The sequence below is a fragment of the Mustela putorius genome, unplaced genomic scaffold (assembly GCF_011764305.1).
Source record: "Mustela putorius furo isolate JIRA1106 unplaced genomic scaffold, ASM1176430v1.1 tig00000174_pilon_pilon_pilon, whole genome shotgun sequence".
Classification (NCBI taxonomy): domain Eukaryota; kingdom Metazoa; phylum Chordata; class Mammalia; order Carnivora; family Mustelidae; genus Mustela; species Mustela putorius.
In genome coordinates this window covers 27,600,817-27,617,726 of record NW_025421304.1, presented here as the reverse complement: position 1 = coordinate 27,617,726, position 16,910 = coordinate 27,600,817, and the positions used below count along the sequence as shown (strand labels likewise).

Below are 16,910 nucleotides of genomic sequence, written 5' to 3'. Positions count from 1 at the left end.
GTTGGTTAAGCAGCTGCCTTCGGCTCGGGTCATGATCCCAGCGTCCTGGCATCGAGTCCCACATCGGGCTCCTTGCTTAGCGGGGAGCCTGCTTCTCCCTCTGCCTCTGCCTGCCATTCTGTCTGCCTGTGCTCGCTCTCTCCCCCTTTCTCTCCCTGATAAATAAAGAAAATCTTTAAAAAAAATTAAAATAAAAATAAATAATAAAAAAAAAAGAGCGAGACTTTCTCTATCCCTGGCCACCTCCCTGCCACCACACCAGCTCAGAAAAATTTATAGTACAAGTAACTTTTTGAGAAAGTCTAGGGGCGCCTGGGTGGCTCAGTCAGTTGAGCCTCTGCCTTTGGCTTGGGTTGTGATCCCAGAGTCCTGAGATCGAGCCCCCCATCCGGCTCCTTGCTGAGTGGGGTGGCCTACTTCTCCCTCTCCTCCCCACTTGTGCTCTAACTATTCTTGTCTCTCTCTCTCCAATAAATAAATAAAATCTTAAAAAAATAAAACTGAAAAATTCTAGACAGAATGAAATTTGGTTTAACCACAAGATTAAACTTCTTCATTTATAACCTTAGAACTACTACCGAGAAAGGTTTTTCTTTTTTTTTTAAAGGAAGAATTCTGAAATAATACTCTGTATCCAAGCATTAAATTCAGGAAAGTAAGCGGGGGGCGGAAATTCAGTAAAGTATGAAAACATACTAAGGGAAGTGGTAAAAATGTCAATTTTCTAAGACATTAAAACAACTAAACCCCACCAAATATGGGAAAATCTGAGCATCAAAATGAACGACAGGAATGCCTGGCAGCCCAATGAATAAAAAAGAATCTCTGAGTCTATTTTTTTTTTTTTTTAATATGGAACACTACACAAACTTGTGAGTCATCTTTGCACAGGGGCCATGCTAATCTTCTCTGTATCATACCAATTTTAGTACCTGTGCTGACGAAGTGAGCACTCTCTGCCTCTATTTGATACTTCAATAATTTGTTTTTTAAAATGAGGTGGGACACCTGGCTGGCTCAGTCAGTAGAACATGAGACACTTGACCTTGGGGTCATGAGCTAGAGCTCCGTGCTGGCAGGGTAGATTGTACTGAATTTTTTTTTTTAATCTTAAAAAAAAGGAGGGGGAATGAGGCAAGAAGAAAGGCTCTTGCTCACAGAAGAATACCAGCCTAACAAATTAGAAATAACAAAAGAAATAGAAAGCCACCTGGCAATAATCATTAATGGTCACCAAACCACAGCATGAAAGACTATCGGGAAACAGAATACATACAGTCAGTCTCAGACCATCATCCCATAGATTACTTACTAATTACAAGTAAGGTATTTTAACAATGGAGGAATATGGCTACTAATGAAATGACCAAATTTAACATCATTAATAGGACAAACTGATAACATGTGTCTCCAATCTGATGGAAACTGAGGAAAAATAACCTTTATCCTATGTGGTACTGCTGCTGAAATGTTTAACCTGGATCTAATCATGAGGAAATAATTAGACATACAAATTGAAGAACATTTTATTATCAAGGCTCTTCAAAAATACTGTGAAGAGAGATGCCTTCCCTCCTCAGCTTGGTCTGAGCGCCTGGCCGGACTCCAGCCACGGGGTGTTGCTACAGCGGCGAGAAGAGGGACATGAACCAGGACCTAGAGGAGCGGAAGCTGCTGCAGGACCCTAACGGCCCCCTACCAAAGCCCTCAGTGGAGCTGAGCCCAACCACAGCTGGCCTTCCACTGGCTCGCACAGAAGAGGGGGCCCTGCTCTCCCCCTGCCTTACTAAGACAGCAACAACATCACCAGAGCGTCTGCTGCAGACTGCCAGGGCATGGAGCAGCACAAGCACAGGGACCCAGCACGGCAGGACAGCACCTGCTCAGCTGAGCCCTGCGGAGCAATGGGCTGACCCGCCAGAAGAAGGAGCCGTCGTGGGGCACCTGGGTGGCTCAGTGGGTTAAGCCTCTGCCTTTGGCTCAGGTTATGATCTCAGGGTCCTGGGATCGAGCCCCGCATCGGGTTCTCTGCTCAGCAGGGAGCCTACTTCCCCCTCTCTCTCTGCCTACCTCTCTGCCTACTTGTGATCTCTGTCAAATAATAAATAAATAAAATCTTAAAAAAAAAAAAAAAGGAGGAGGAGCCGCCGCACCCATCGCTCACCTGCCAGCCGTGCCAGCCCTACCAGACGCAGGCCAGCGAGCCCCGTCCCCTCCCTGACTTGCAGCAGGCCTCCAGGACAGTTGCTTAGGCCTCCAGGTCAGTTCCCCAGATCAGAGTGGATGTAAGAGGAGCTGGTTGCATAATTTGGGATCCATGAAGACAGGGATCCTGGGATGGCTTTTCTCTCTTCACCCCAACTCTACCCTGCCTTTCCTAGCCCCCAGCCTCACCGTGGCTCACACAGCACCCTAACCTGCCATGAATCACAGAAAAGAATGTAGAGAAGGAGAAAAGTGAGGTCGGAAGCCTGAGCAAGTAAGGACAGAGCACAGGAGGGCAGAACCATCTGGGACTGGCCTTCAAAGCCCTCATCAGGGATAGGGGTGGTCAAAAGGTTAGGGCCTAGTAGTTCTTCACTGTCACTGGGAAGAGGGAAGTACTACCGTGAGGGTGATCCCTAGGGAGCCTGTGGGGACCCCATCCTACCTTTTCTCTTGGCCTCACTCCTGTCCCCTTCTCCCTGCCTTGGTGCTCACATGCATCTCACTAGGGTTTGTGACTGTGGTCTGCACCAGTATAAATTCAAATGAATGGAGTTTGTATTTCTAGCACCCTGGGTTTTTAAATGTTTGAGGTTTAGGGGTTTTGGTTTAGTTTGTCACCCTTGATAAAGGAATAATATTTATCTGGAAAAAAAATTTGTCATGGTGAAAAACAAAAGACTAGGGAACTATTCTACTTTAACACAAACTAAAAAGATATAACAAGTAAATGAAGTGCATGGTCCTTAAATGGATTCTAGATTTTTAAAAAAATAGCTTCAGAGGAAATTCTTGAGACAATTAGAGAAATTTGAATCAAGTCTGTATATTATTTTTTTAACTTTATATATTTTTAACTCATCTCTATGGTCGACATGGGACTCAAACTCATGACCCCAATATCAAGAGTAATGTGATCTTCAGATGAAGCAGTCAGGTGCCCCGAATCAAGCATGTCCATTAGATGATGTCTGCAACTAACTCTCAAATGCTTCAGAACAAACGTACATGTATAAAAAGAGAAAGATAAAATGAATATGGCCAAAATGGTCAATCCAGGTAAAGTGTATATGGGTGGTTTGATGAACTGTTCTTGAAACTTTTGTTGAGATGGATTTTTTGAAATAAAAAGTTGGGGAGAAAAGAAAGCAAAACTAAAGTCACTGAAAAACTACAGACTTAAATCATTTAAATCTGAAACACTGAGGAAGAACCTTGAGAAGGACACCCAGCCCCCAGACTTCCTTCTTTACCTGCTGTATTTAAACATCGATAGAGAGGAGCTAGCACTGGCTGAAGCAAATACTTGAAAGCCAATTGTGGGCGTTCTCTTGACATTGTTATAAAGGTACTGGTGGCAACTCTTTGGAACTGCCGCGCCGTCAGTTTATCTTGAAAATGAAATAAATCTAGAATCTACAAGAAAAAGTACATGCGGTAAACACAGGACTCTTTTTAAGAAGCATTACATTAACTAGAGAAAGCACTAATGTCTTTAGACCAAAAAATAAGCTTACTGCAATAATACTGATTCAACAGATTTTTTTTAATATTTACTAACGCAGTATCAGAGGGTTTGAGAATCAAGCTATGCTTTTATCAAATAACGCTATCAAATTTACAAAATACATGTTCATCATAGAAAATTGGTAAAAGAAATTTTTAAGAAGAGGGGGTGCCTGCGTGGCTCAGTCGTTAAGTGTCTGCCTTTGGCCCAGATCTTATCCCAGGGTCCTGGGACTAAGCCCGTCATTGGGCTCCTTGCTCAGCAGGGAGACTGCCTCTCGCTCTAACCCTCCCCACTGCCCTTGCACTCTCTCTCTCTCTTTTAAATAAATAAAATCTTCTTTTAATTTTTAAAAATTAAAAACTTTTAAAAATTTTGCTATTATAAATAGCATCACTAATATATAGCATCACTAATGAAACTCCTGAATCAAGCCATATAAATATATTTAGAGTCTGAAGAACCTGTAATGCCTGAACTATCCCACAAAGGAATCTATTTTACTCTCAAAGATAAATACAGTTCTCCAGTGCCTACGAGTGGTACGCTCTAGTATGAGCAATGAATAGAAAAGCGCATTTCTAGGGACACCTGGGTAGCTCAGTCAGTCAAGCATCTACCTTCGGCTCAGGTCATGATCCCAGGTCCTGGGATGAGTCCCCCATCAGCCTCCTTGCTCAGTGGGGAGATTGCTTGAAAGATTCTCTCCCTCTCCCTCTGCTGCACCCTCTGCTTGTGCGCATTCCCTCTCTTTCTCTCTCTCTCTCTCCAAAATAAATAAATAAATAAATAAAATCTTTAAAAATATATATATTCTCTCTCTCACTCTGACCCTATCCCACTCTCTCCCTCTCTTACAAAAAAAAAATTTATAAAATTTAGATACTAACTGCAGCATGGTTTGAAGCAGCAAAAGAATGTTAACAATTCAATGTACATTAATAGGAGGCTGGTTAAATAAGTTATGGTACGTTAATATGGTGAAATACTACACAGCCATGAAAAGAATGAGGAAACTCTTTATAAAATGAGTCTATATGACATGATCTCCAAGGCACGTTGTTAAGTTAAAAAAACAAAAAGAAAAACAGTGTACGTAGCACATTATCACTTACATAAAAATTAGAATATATATACAGATACATACACATATAATTGGATATACATTAATACATTGGAGAACAAATAAGGAATTGGTAACAGTGACTACTTCCAAGGAAGTAGAAAAGAGAAATGAGAGGAAGACTTTTTTTTTTTTAAGATTTTATGTATTTATTTGTGAGAGAGAGAGAGAAAGAACACATAAGTATGGGAAGCAGCAGGCAGAGTAAGAAGCAGGGTCCTTGCCGAACAAGGACCTGGATGTGGACCTCAGTCCCAAGACCCTGGGATCATGACCTGAGTTGAAGGCAGATGCTTAACCGACTGAGCCACCCAGGCGTCCCAAGGAAAACTTATTTTTGCTTACTTCTCTATGCTTTTTAAATTGCATACCATGAAAAAAAATGTTAATTTATTTTTATAAATATTTTATAATTTAAAAAAATATAAAAATATTTTTATAATTTAATACCATATTAATTTTCTTTGTTTTCTTAATACCTGTTTTTTCAAACTAAGTAAAAACACACAGAAAAGATAACGAACAAGATGAAATTTTATTTTCATACTCTAGCTCTGAGAGCAAGCGGGGCTACTCATTTGACAACCGGAAGGCGTTCTCAAACCTAACAATTAGGCAGGTCTCTTCCACAGGTGTTTACTCACTTATTAACAAGGCCCCTCACTGAACAATAAACTTCAATGTTATGTTGCTTTTACCTCCACATTAAAGAAACATTAAAGTCTCCCTTCTGTGAATCAGCATAATAATCCTCACACAGTGAAAAGAAACAAAATTGTTTACCTGGGGGCAGATATCCCTGTAGTAATCTTCTGGTGAAAGAGACTGCTGGGGACAAGAGGCCAGAATCTTGGCAATCAGGTCACACTTCTTCCAGTCAGCAGCCGCTGCCTCAGCGTCGCTCCCGCCAGCTGCCCCAGCTGTCAGAGATGCACAGAGATATCAAAAACTCATACCAGTTTGCCCTCTATGGTCCTTAAAATTTCAGCAAAAAAGTGTCTTTTCACTCCTGAAAGCTGTTTATTTCTTTTATAAAATAATCTACTACTCTGCACTTCCCATCCTGATTTCTGGGAAGTTCAGATGTAAAAGTAGCACCTCATGGTTGTAATGTTATTACTGACATAAGTTGAATACCAGCTTCTTCTCAGTGTTTATCACTTTTATCATTATTATTACCGTTTTGTCTCTTTATATGCATCATGTCATTTTTTAAAAAAGATTTTATTTATTTATTTGACAGACAGAGATCACAAGCAGGCAGAGAGGCAGGCAGAGAGAGGGGAAGGGAAGCAGGCTCCCTGCTGAGCAGAGAGCCAGATGCGGGGCTAGATCCCAGGACCCTGCGATCATGACCTATGCCGAAGGCAGAGGCTTTAACCCACTGAGACACCCAGGCGCCCCTGCATCATGTCATTTAAACTACCTTAAACCAAAGGTATGCAGGAATAGGTACCAGATTTATCTTACTACCTTATATTATTAGAAAACTGAACAGAATATATAAACAATGGTTTTCAGACACTGAGCCACAGGCAGCCGAGAACAATGACTCCTGAGACAATAGTAAACAAGGTGAGCTCCATGAATATCCTATCCTACTGCCTACAGAGATTTTTGAGGCCACAACACTGCAAAGGTGAGCCCAAACAAAGCCTAGGATCTTACTGAGTTAAAGAAAGATAGTTGAGAGTTCAGAGAGGCTGAGGCAGCTAGAATTTTCAGGGTAAAATATCAGAGAGGAGGTATGTAAAGAGAGAGTGCCAGAGATCGGCAGAGGAGTCCTCATTCAAATCTTTAGTAGGTTATAACTTGTGTATATGTGAAAAAACAAAAACAAAAAACAAACAAACAAACAAACAAAAAAAAAAACCAAGGCTGAGGCAAGAACCACCAGAAAGAAACAGAGGAAAAATCCCTAGAGTTCACACAGGGCTGGGTATAGTTTGTGTTCCCACTAGTGAGCATGGAAACACCTCCTAATAAATAGGACATCCAGTAAAATCTCAGAATGGTACTGGTTTAGAATTGGGGTCAAATTACCTCAGATTAAAGACTACCCTAGACACATAGTAATAGGGCTTAAAACCCAGGATCAAAGAGCTCATACTGATTCTAAGAAAATTGACTGCATCCCAGAACAAGGCCTAACAAAGAAATTCAACAAAATGGAGCAGCCAGTAATATAAAAAAAAAGTTCAATGTCCATTCAAGAATTTCCAGGCAAATGCATACAAAGGAGTATTATTCAGTCATATAAAGTAATAAAGGACTGATTCATTGCTACAATACAGATAAACCTTAAAAACATACTAACTGAAAGAAGTCCAACACAAAAGAGCACATATTGTATGCTTCCATTTGGACTAAACATCCCAAACAGGAAAATCCACTGAAACAGAAACTAGATCAGTGCTTATAAGAGGCTGAAGGAAGGTAGAATGGGGAGTGATTGCTAATGGGTATGAGGTTTTTTTTTTGGGGGGGGGGTGAGACAAATGTTTTGGAATTATATTTTGGTGATGGTTGTAGAACTTTGTGAATACACTGAAAACCACTGACCTGTACTCTTTCAACAAGTGGATTTATGATACGTGAATAATAGCTCAATAAAAAAAGATACAAGGCATGCAAAGAAGCAAGAAAGTATGACCTATAACCAGGAGGAAATATCATAGAAATAGACCCATTAAAACAGAGACAACAAAATTCGGAAACAAGAACACTAAAACAGTTGTACAAATTTGTTCCTTATTTTCAAAAAGGTGAAGAATGATCATGATGAGAGAAATGGAAGATATAAAAAAGACCAATATGGCACCTCTATTAATGAAAAAGAAAATACCTGTAGGATGCCTGGATGGCTCAGTTAATTGAGCATCTGCCTTTGGCTCAGGTCATGATCTCAGGTCCTGGGGTCAAGCCCTGTATCTGGCTCCCTGCCCAGTGAGGAGCCTGCTTCTCCCTCTCCCTCTGCCTGCTGCTCCCCCTGCTCTCTCTCACTCTCTGTCTCCTTTCTGTGTTCAGCTTTTTTGATTTTTTTCTTCTGTGGTGTCTAATCTGCTGTTAATCCCATCCAGTGTATTTTTCATTACAGGTATTTTCTTTCTTTTTTTTTTCTTTAATACTTTATTTATTTACTTGAGAGAGAGAGTGCACAAGTTGGGGGGGTGCAAAGGGAGAGGACAATGTTAAGCATAATATTAAGCACAAATCAAATTCCAAAAAGAGAGAAGAGGGGCACCTCGCTGATTCAGTAGGTAGAGCACGTGACTCCTGATCTGGGATGTCATGAGTTCGAGCCCCACAGTAGGGCTTGTACTTTAAAAAAAAGTTTTAAAAAGACAGAGAAGAGAGGATAGAAAAAAATATTTGAAGACAATGTCTGAGAAATTTTCAATCATGACAGAAACTATAAATTCTCAGCTCTAACAAGCTCAAGAAACATTACACAGAAGAAACATGAAGAAAATCACCCACACCAAGGCATACCATAACCAGATTTCTAAAAACCATTGACAAGGAGAGAAAATTTAAAAGAAACCAGATGAATAAAGATATAGCATGTATAGAGGAACAAAGACAATAATGACAGCAACAATATTTTCAAAAAAGAAGGTGAGATAAAGACTTTTTCAGATAAATAAAAGCCAAAGGAATTCACTGCCAGCAGACCTGCACTACAAGAAATGCTAAAGTTCTTCAGGCAGAAGGAAATTTGAATTAAGATTTGGATCTACACAAAGAAATGAAGAACACCAGAAATGGCAAATGTGTGAGTAAATATAAATTGCCTCAAATCAGTTTTGAGAAGAAACAAGATTTAAATAGATAACAAAAAAATATATACATGCATAAGTAGAGGGGAAAAAAGCTCATAGCAAAAATAGGGCTCTAAGTGTCTTAGAGCAGCTCTCCAATCTGCATGACCTTGGGTGAACTCTAACTTTTCTTCAGAAAAAGATTTGCAAGGACCTCTTTGCACATGGCAAATTCTCTCAGGTAACTGATCATTTTTCACTTCATTGACCCTAGAAGCCAAGGCTGGCAGAATGGGGGGGGGGTCTCTATCAATGTCTGCCTACCACACTGACCTCACCTTTGTCTGACAGGACCAAGGTACATTTACCACACTAGAAATGGAAAGTCAAGATGGATTCTTCTGTCTCTCCTCCATCTCCCCACATATCTAGCCTTTCATTAAGTTCTGGCAATGCTGACTCTCTTTTTAAATTAACTAATTGAGAGAGAGAGAGAACGAGCACACGAGCAGGGAGAGGGGCAGAGGGAGAGGGAGAAAGAATCTGAGGCAAATTCCACACTGAGTGTAAAGCTCCACCCAGGGCCCAATCCCATGACCCTGAGACCCTGACCTATGACCAAATCAAGAGTCAGATGCCTAACCTGCTGAGCCACCCAGGCGCCGTGGCAATGCTACCTCTTAAATACCTCTTACAGTCATTTATTTCTCTCCCTGTCTATGGCCACTGCATTGATCCAAGCCATTGTGATCTCTCAGATGACTACTTCTTAACTCATCTCCCTGCTTGGGCTCTTACCCAACCAATTCTTCACATGACATCCAGATAGATATTTCTTTTTTTTAAATCTTTTTTTTTTTTCCAAAGATTTTATTTATTTATTTGTCAGAGAGAGAGCGAGCGAGAGCGAGCATAGGCAGACAGAGTGGAAGGCAGAGTCAGAGGGAGAAGCAGGCTCCCTGTGGAGCAAGGAGCCCAATGTGGGACTCGATCCCAGGACGCTGGGATCATGACCTGAGCCGAAGGCAGCTGCTCAACCAACTGAGCCACCCAGGCGTCCCCAGATAGATATTTCTAAAATGTAGATTTGATCACATCTCTCTCCTTCTTAAAACCTTCCAATGGTTTCTCGTTGCCCTCAGAATAAAGTTAAAAATCCTGGACACCACACTCTGCCCTCACTGCTCTACTCACACTATGCTTTTTCTACGTCAGTTCCTTCATACATGCTATTCTCTCTACCTATGTTAGTCTTCTCTCACTCGTCAACTAGTAAATTCTCATTCAGCCTTCAGGGCTCAGTAGAAATGTCATTTCCAGCAAAAAGCCACTAAGTGTGTGGTAACTTGTTACAGTAGCAAGAGACAATGAATGTGCATGGGATACTGGAGATAAGGGACTAAACACAAAACAAAGGCAAAGGAATCACCAGGATAAAGGTGAAGGGAGATCCCAGGAGCTCTGCTGTGCAAGAGAAAACTAATTCAGGTTAGAGAAGACTCAGAAGAGGCGTCCCCAAGATCAAATTGACAGAATATTGGGTGGATTCAAATATGCTGAAAGGAGACTTAAACAACTGGGAGAGAATTAGTCCTGGGGCTCAATCCCATGACCCAGAGATCGTGATCTGAGCCGAAGGCAGACACTTAACCATCTGAGCCACGCAGCTGCCTTGTAAACAGTTTTAGAAAAATACTGTTTTAGAAAAACGGAAAGAAAATGAGTTTCTGTGAAAAAGAAGTTCATTAAGGTTTCCTCTCCAAATTCTAACCTCCTTTATCTCCACAAAGGCAGAGATTAGTCACAATCAGGTTTGCAGCCAAATGATAAAGACCCTGACCTGAAAGAAACTGGAGACCAAAGTAACAGAAATGTTTTATTTCTTACCACCTGCTCCTTCAAGAATGCCCCGGACTACTGCCTGAACACCACTGGGTCTCATCAACCTTTCGGAGAGCAGCTGTCCACATAGACGCCGAAGCCAAGCTGGGGCCTGACACCTCACTTGTGTCTTCTCATCTGTGCAGGACTGAAAAAGAAGGAAAAGGCATGAATTCAGTGTCAGTGAAATAGAGAGGATGTGTAGAAATCATTAAAATATGTAAATATATACTGAGTCACACTGACAATTAACAGTATGATAAACAGACTTAGCAGAGTGGCATTTTTTTCCAAAAAGAAACCTCCTTCAGCATTACTTCTAAGAAAGTGGATATACCAAGAAACTTCAAGTGAAATTTCAAACCCAGGAATAGACACATAGGTGAATAAAGTATAGATCTTAGAAATAGAAAGTTAATGTAACCAATCTCTGAATGCAGTCCTTCCAACCAAATCTAGCTTCCATATGATCCTATGAATGTAACTCACCACTAAGGGTACAGTTCGTGACAGTAAGAGGTCATGCTAGTCCGTGCCTCCATGGTCTCAGCTACTTTGACTCCTTGCAGCACAGCACTTGGAAAAAAGAGTTGAGGGGCATCTGGGTGGCTCAGTGAGTTGGGCCTCTGCCTTCGGCTCAGGTCGCAATCTCGGGGTTCTGGGATTGAGTCCCACATCAGGTTCTCTGCTCAGCAGAGAGCCTGCTTCCCCCTCTCTCTCTGCCTACTTGTGATTTCTCTCTGTGTGTGTCAAATAAATGAATAAAATCTTAAAAAAAAAAAAAGAAAAGAAAAAAGAGTTGAATTTCTTCAAGCACTCTTTTTTGAGAGCTTTGTGGAGTGACCATGAACAAAACAGACTTGGGGTCTCTTGTTTTGGGTCTAGAGTGTGAACTATGTTGCTGTCAATCATGGTATGAACTATGTGAACATAAAAACCAGTGAGAGAAAACATTTAATCCTAACTAGCCTATCCTCTCTCCTTTATTTAAGGAGGACTAATAATTACCACTTATTGAGGGGGTTATGATTTGCCAGGCACTGCACTAAATAACTCACATAATCTCAAAACGGACTTGCAAGGAGTTACTATGCTATCATTAAGGAAACTGAGAGACGGAAAGGTCTACTAATTCACATAACTGCACACTGCAATGTGCTCACCTCCAGAGTATGCTGACCTCCAGAGTCTCTGCTCTTCATCATGCTCTTATAATGCACAGATTTAATCTGGCAAACTGTGGAGGCATCCGGAGAAGTCGAGTTTGAGGCCAGAGGGGCCCCATGGGAGGCTACAGTAATATTCTAGAGATGAAACGAAAATGACTTCATCTAGGAGATATCTTTGTATGCCCAGCTTCGGCCGGTCCTTCCTCCTGACAGACCACTAACTCCTTTGGCCCCTAACTCTTTACTCAGCTATGGTCATAACTAAACATAGATACTATAAGCAAATAGGTAACTCCATCTAAGTCATCAAATTAAAACACTGCAGGTAGGGGCCCCTGGGTGGTTCAGTGGGTTAAGCCTCTGCCATTGGCTCAGGTCATAATCTCAGGGTCCTGGCATCGAACCCCACATCAGGCTTTCTGCTCAGCAGGAAGCCTGCTTCCCCTCTCTCTCTGCCTGCCTCTCTGCCTACTTGTGATCTCTCTCTCTCTCTCTGCCTGCCTCTCTGCCTACTTGTGATCTCTCTCTCTCTCTGTCAAATAAATAAAATCTTAAAAAAATAAAATTAAAAATAGGGGCGCCTGGGTGGCAGGGTAGGTTAAGCCTCTGCCTTCAGCTCTGTTCATGGTCTCAGGGTCCTGGGATTGAGCCTCGCATCAGGCTTTCTGCTCGGTGGGGAGCCTGATTCCTCCTCTCTCTCTGCCTGCCTCTCTGCCTACTTGTGATCTCTCTCTTTGTCAAATAAATAAACAAAATCTTAAAAAAATAAAATAAAATAAAAATAAAACATTTCAGATAAATTATTATTTTTAAGAAAATATCTTATACCTACCAGAATATATACTATTGTGTTTTCAAAGGAGATAAAAATAGTCCCAATGATAGCACTAATGTTAATGTCTTGACTATATATATATTCCATTCAAAGAGTAAGATGTCTAAACATTTCTTCCCAAAGAATATATTATCAAACAGCTAAATTTCAGTGTTAAAAAAGAGCTTCAGTTTCAGAAATTTTTTTTAAGATTTTATTTATTTATTTGAGAGAGAATGAGTGAGAGAGAGCATGAGAGAGGAGAAGGTCAGAGGGATAAGCAGACTCCCCAAGGAGCTGGGAGCCCGATGTGGGACTGGAACCTGGAAGTCTGGGATCATGACCTGAGCCTAAGGCAGCTCAACCAACCAAGTCACCCAGGCGCCCAAAGAGCTTCAGTTTCAGAATGAATAAAATACATTTTCAATAAGATTGTCATATTCTAGTTAAATTTTTAAAATGGACAAAAATTCAAAGCAAATAAATAAAAAGGCCATATCCTTGGAAAAAGCGGCCATCATTCCATTAATAGAAAAATCCCTAAAAATTATCCTAACGGCTGGGGTGCCTGGCTGGCTCAGTTATTAGAGCGTTCAACTCTTGATCTTGGGCTCATAGTGTGAAGCCTCACAGTGGGTGTAGAGATGACTTTAAAATAAAATCTTAGGGACACCTGGGGGGCTCAGTCGATTAAGCCGATGCCTTCGGTTCAGGTCATGATCCCAGGCTCCTGGGAACAAGTCCCACATCAGGCTCCTTGCTCAGGAGGGAGTCTGCTTCTCTCTCCACATCTGCCTGCTTGTGCGCCCTCTCTCTCTCTCTTTGACAAATAAATAAATAAAATCTTTTTAAAAAAATAAATAAATGAAATAAAATCTTTAAAAAAATTATCCTAAGGGTCAGTGTAACTTAGTTTTACAAATACCAAAGACTCAACTAGATTATCAAATCTCCCAGGAGAAGACAACACTCTGCACATTATCACTAATGATTCACCCACAGGAGCGCCCAGGCCGGAATACCTGGGGTGGTCCTCCCTGGAGGAGAAGTAACTCTCGGACTGCTAGTGGTTGATATGCTTGATCCAAGATGTCTCTCAGGGCCTCTCTAGATAGCGTTTTTTCCTCTTCTGTTAAAACCTAAAAGAAACATATACTTGGCACTAGAAGGTAATGTTCACGGTACTGTACGAAAACACTGACGACAAGACAGGAGAACAGGCTTCCTTCTCCTGACTCCCTTCCACATGGAGGAAGTAATAACACCAAAACACTCCTGGCACCCTCTGCATCCCCTCACTCACCTCGGGGCAGGAGATTTTAGGCACTTACCTTATTGGTGAATCTAAAATAAACTTAGTTACCTACCAGTGAGAGTTGGCAGGTACAACTTGGCTCATTTGTCTTCTGCGTCTTGGGAGCAAGTGTACATTCTGCTCTGCCCTTCCTTGCTGTGGATTTTACAGGGGCATATCCCCTGCCACGGGGGAGCACAGGGTGCTACAGTTTTCTAGCACTCCTTACAACTGGTAATAGTAAGTGTGTCTAGGGGCACCTGGATGGCTCAGTCGTTGGGCATCTGCCTTTGGCTCGGGTCATGATCCCAGGGTCCTGCGATCGAGTCCCACATCGGGCTTCCTGATCCGTGGGAAGCCTGCTTCTCCCTCTCCTGCTCTCCTGCTTGCATTCCCTCTCTCGCAGTGTCTCCTTGTCAAATAAATAAATAAAATCTTAAAAAAAAAATAGTAAGTGTGTCTAACTCTGGAATGCACCGTTAGGAAGCCCAACTTTCTCCATCAATAAGCTATATCCCCAATTTTGCACTTAGGAGCAGGAGAGATGACATTTTGAGTTTTTAGCTCACTTACTCGGTTAAATTTTAATTCACTCAGAAGTTGGGCAGCAAAGAGGAGTGCTATTTGTTTTTTGTTTTGTTTATTTAAGATTTTATTTATTTATTTGACAGAGAGAGAGAGATCACAAGTAGGCAGAGAGGCAGGCAGAGAGAGAGAGAGGAAGAAGCAGGCTCCCCGCTGAGAGAGAGCCCGATGTGGGGCTCAATCCCAGGACCCTGAGGCCATGATCCAAGCTGAAGGCAGAAGTTTAACCCAATGAACTACCCTGGTGCCCGAGGAGTGCTATCTGTTGGGTCTCCTTGAACCTCAACTACTGTTCCCCTTCAGTAACTTGGTAAAGCAGTCAGGATTGCGCCCAGTACCATTTAGTAACATGAAGCACTCGCACTGTTTAGAGCAGCTCCTGATGCTGGGACTTGCCCAGCTGTAAAACATGTACCCCCCGTGTTTCCCCTTCTATCAACTTCTCTTTCCTTCCTACTTGGTCCTTTCTGTGTGCTTCCCTTTTCTACCTCCTGCTTGACACCCTGGGGCACTGCTTAGGTAATAGTACTAACACCTGTCAATCCAGGCCCCCCCACCTTATCTTAGAGCCCTGGAAACAGAAGCATGGAGAGAAATGCCAAGACTCACACCCTGTCGTAAAGAGCACAGTGCCCTGCTCCCACAACATGAAGCCACCGGGGGAGCTCATCATTTCATGTCACTGCTCGGATGACAGCAGCTTTTAGACAAATGTTTGTGAACATATGCAGGAGAGAGAACAGAAAAAGGAACAAACAGAGAAGAACTATGATTAGAGCGTGACACAGGTGACAGAGAAACGAGGCGGGTGGGCATTATGAATCTGGCTGCAGGGGCGAAGGAATTAGCCCATATTCAAGACACAGTGACCTTCAATACATTTAGATCTTAAAAGCTCCTTCTCACTAGGCTCCTATGCTGATGCTGGTGGCCTTCTCATGAGGAACTCGGGGTCTCTGCTATGTTGTACTTACGCATCTTGTCTCTTCAGTTAATGTCTTTTGCTTCCTTAACCTCCACAGCACCTTTACAATACAGGTACCCAAATCCTTACTATGTCAGCATGAAAAAAACCAGGCCAATACTCCTAACAGGTAATACTAACAATGAACACTGATTGAATTATGCCATGATCCAGTGCTTTACATACTTAATTTCATTTAATCTTTCCAAGAACTTAATGAAGGACAGACGAATAGTTTAAAACTAGTATTATTAGTAGTAATTACTTTTTGATGAGCACTACTGGAGATTGGGCTAGGTACTTTACACACATTATCCTTAATCCTCACAACCACCCTCCAAGGCAAGTATGATTATACACATTTTATTAAAAAAGAAACAGAAGCAAGAAGAAGAAGAAGAAAGGAAACAGAGACTCAAGAAAGAACCTGCAATCATTGTCACAAAATGCCAAGAAGAAACAGGTAAAGTGAACTCTCTAGGCACGCTAAGGACTAGCATCTAATAAATGACGTGCCAACCTTCTAAAAAGATTCATTTATCCACTAGATATGCTTTGGCATTCAACAGGAATTCCAGGTCTTTCCAAAAGCCCTTTTCCAAAGACCTAAGAATTGTCTTTTATAACCACACACACAAATATACACACACACACACTCAATGTGTGTTTACCTCGCCCTCAGGTTTTGGTGGTTTTCTCTTGGTTGAGCAGAATCCCAGCTGGCACAGACCGGCAGCAATATCTCCAAAATGGCGGCAGAAAATCAAGCTCCCCAGAGATGCGTGACGCGCAAGATTTAGAAGAACCTTGCAGCTGGTGTACAGGCGCCGGGTCGCATGAGGAGGAGCCTCGAGGCACACCACGTCCTGAACCACGGCCCCAAACTCAGTTCTGCGTCTCAAAGGGACTCCAACTCCAGGCATGAGATAGGGGCAGATACCCAAGGTGACTACAAACTGCAAGGCTGACTGGACAGTCTTCTGCTGAGAGATGCTAAGTGTATCTGGGCTCAGGGCAGGAGCAGCTTCTGGAGTCTTCAGGTTGGGTTTACCTGGAGTGAAATCAGCTGCAAGGTGGATCATGGTTTCCTTCAAGCACAACAGCAACAATAAGGCTTGAGCGGTAAAACTCCAGGTGACATCCACAGAGTTCTGTGGCCATTCTGCGTTATTAGCGATGTCATCCCTTAGGAGTTTCAGTGTCTTCCAGTGAGGATCCGTCAGCAATTTGTCCTCCAAAGCAGACAGGTTAGAATTTAAAGTAACCAACAGGACATCGTGTTTTGTGATCTGTAGCGAACTTGAGTCTGATCCTTTTGAAGGGGGAAAAAAAAAGGGATCACATACACGGGAAACAAATTGTACTTCTCGGTGTGTGGATGCCTTACCCACTCCAGCTCACCCTCTGGGGCCTGGCCTAGATGTCCCTGTCCCTGGAAAACTTTCCCCAGTCATACCACCCAAGCCTAGGCAGAATTCAAGACCCCATTTTCTGCCTTCGCAAAGCACTCTGGAATGTGGGCAGAATGGCATATAACACATTATACTTCATGGAGTTTGTTTCTATTCCCTGTGTGTTCTGAGGGTGGAGGCCATATCTAGTCATCT

At 42.1% G+C, this 16,910-nt stretch overlaps 1 protein-coding gene and 1 non-coding gene across 3 annotated transcripts in view; both read right to left on the bottom strand.

Annotated features, from left to right (window-relative positions):
- TANGO6 (transport and golgi organization 6 homolog) overlaps nt 1-16,910 on the bottom strand; it is a 191,304-nt gene that overhangs the window by 161,554 nt on the left and 12,840 nt on the right. For both annotated transcript variants that reach the window (XM_045076223.1, XM_045076224.1), the window contains exons 2-6: nt 15,975-16,615; nt 13,483-13,599; nt 10,484-10,625; nt 5,619-5,755; nt 3,459-3,621 (exon numbers count right to left, since the gene is read on the bottom strand). In XM_045076223.1, the coding sequence (XP_044932158.1) occupies nt 3,459-3,621; nt 5,619-5,755; nt 10,484-10,625; nt 13,483-13,599; nt 15,975-16,615 (1,200 nt within the window). The remainder of the gene's footprint in view (nt 1-3,458; nt 3,622-5,618; nt 5,756-10,483; nt 10,626-13,482; nt 13,600-15,974; nt 16,616-16,910) is intronic.
- On the bottom strand, nt 847-953 carry LOC123391079. Its single transcript, XR_006605706.1, has one exon. It is a non-coding gene; the product is annotated as a U6 spliceosomal RNA (small nuclear RNA).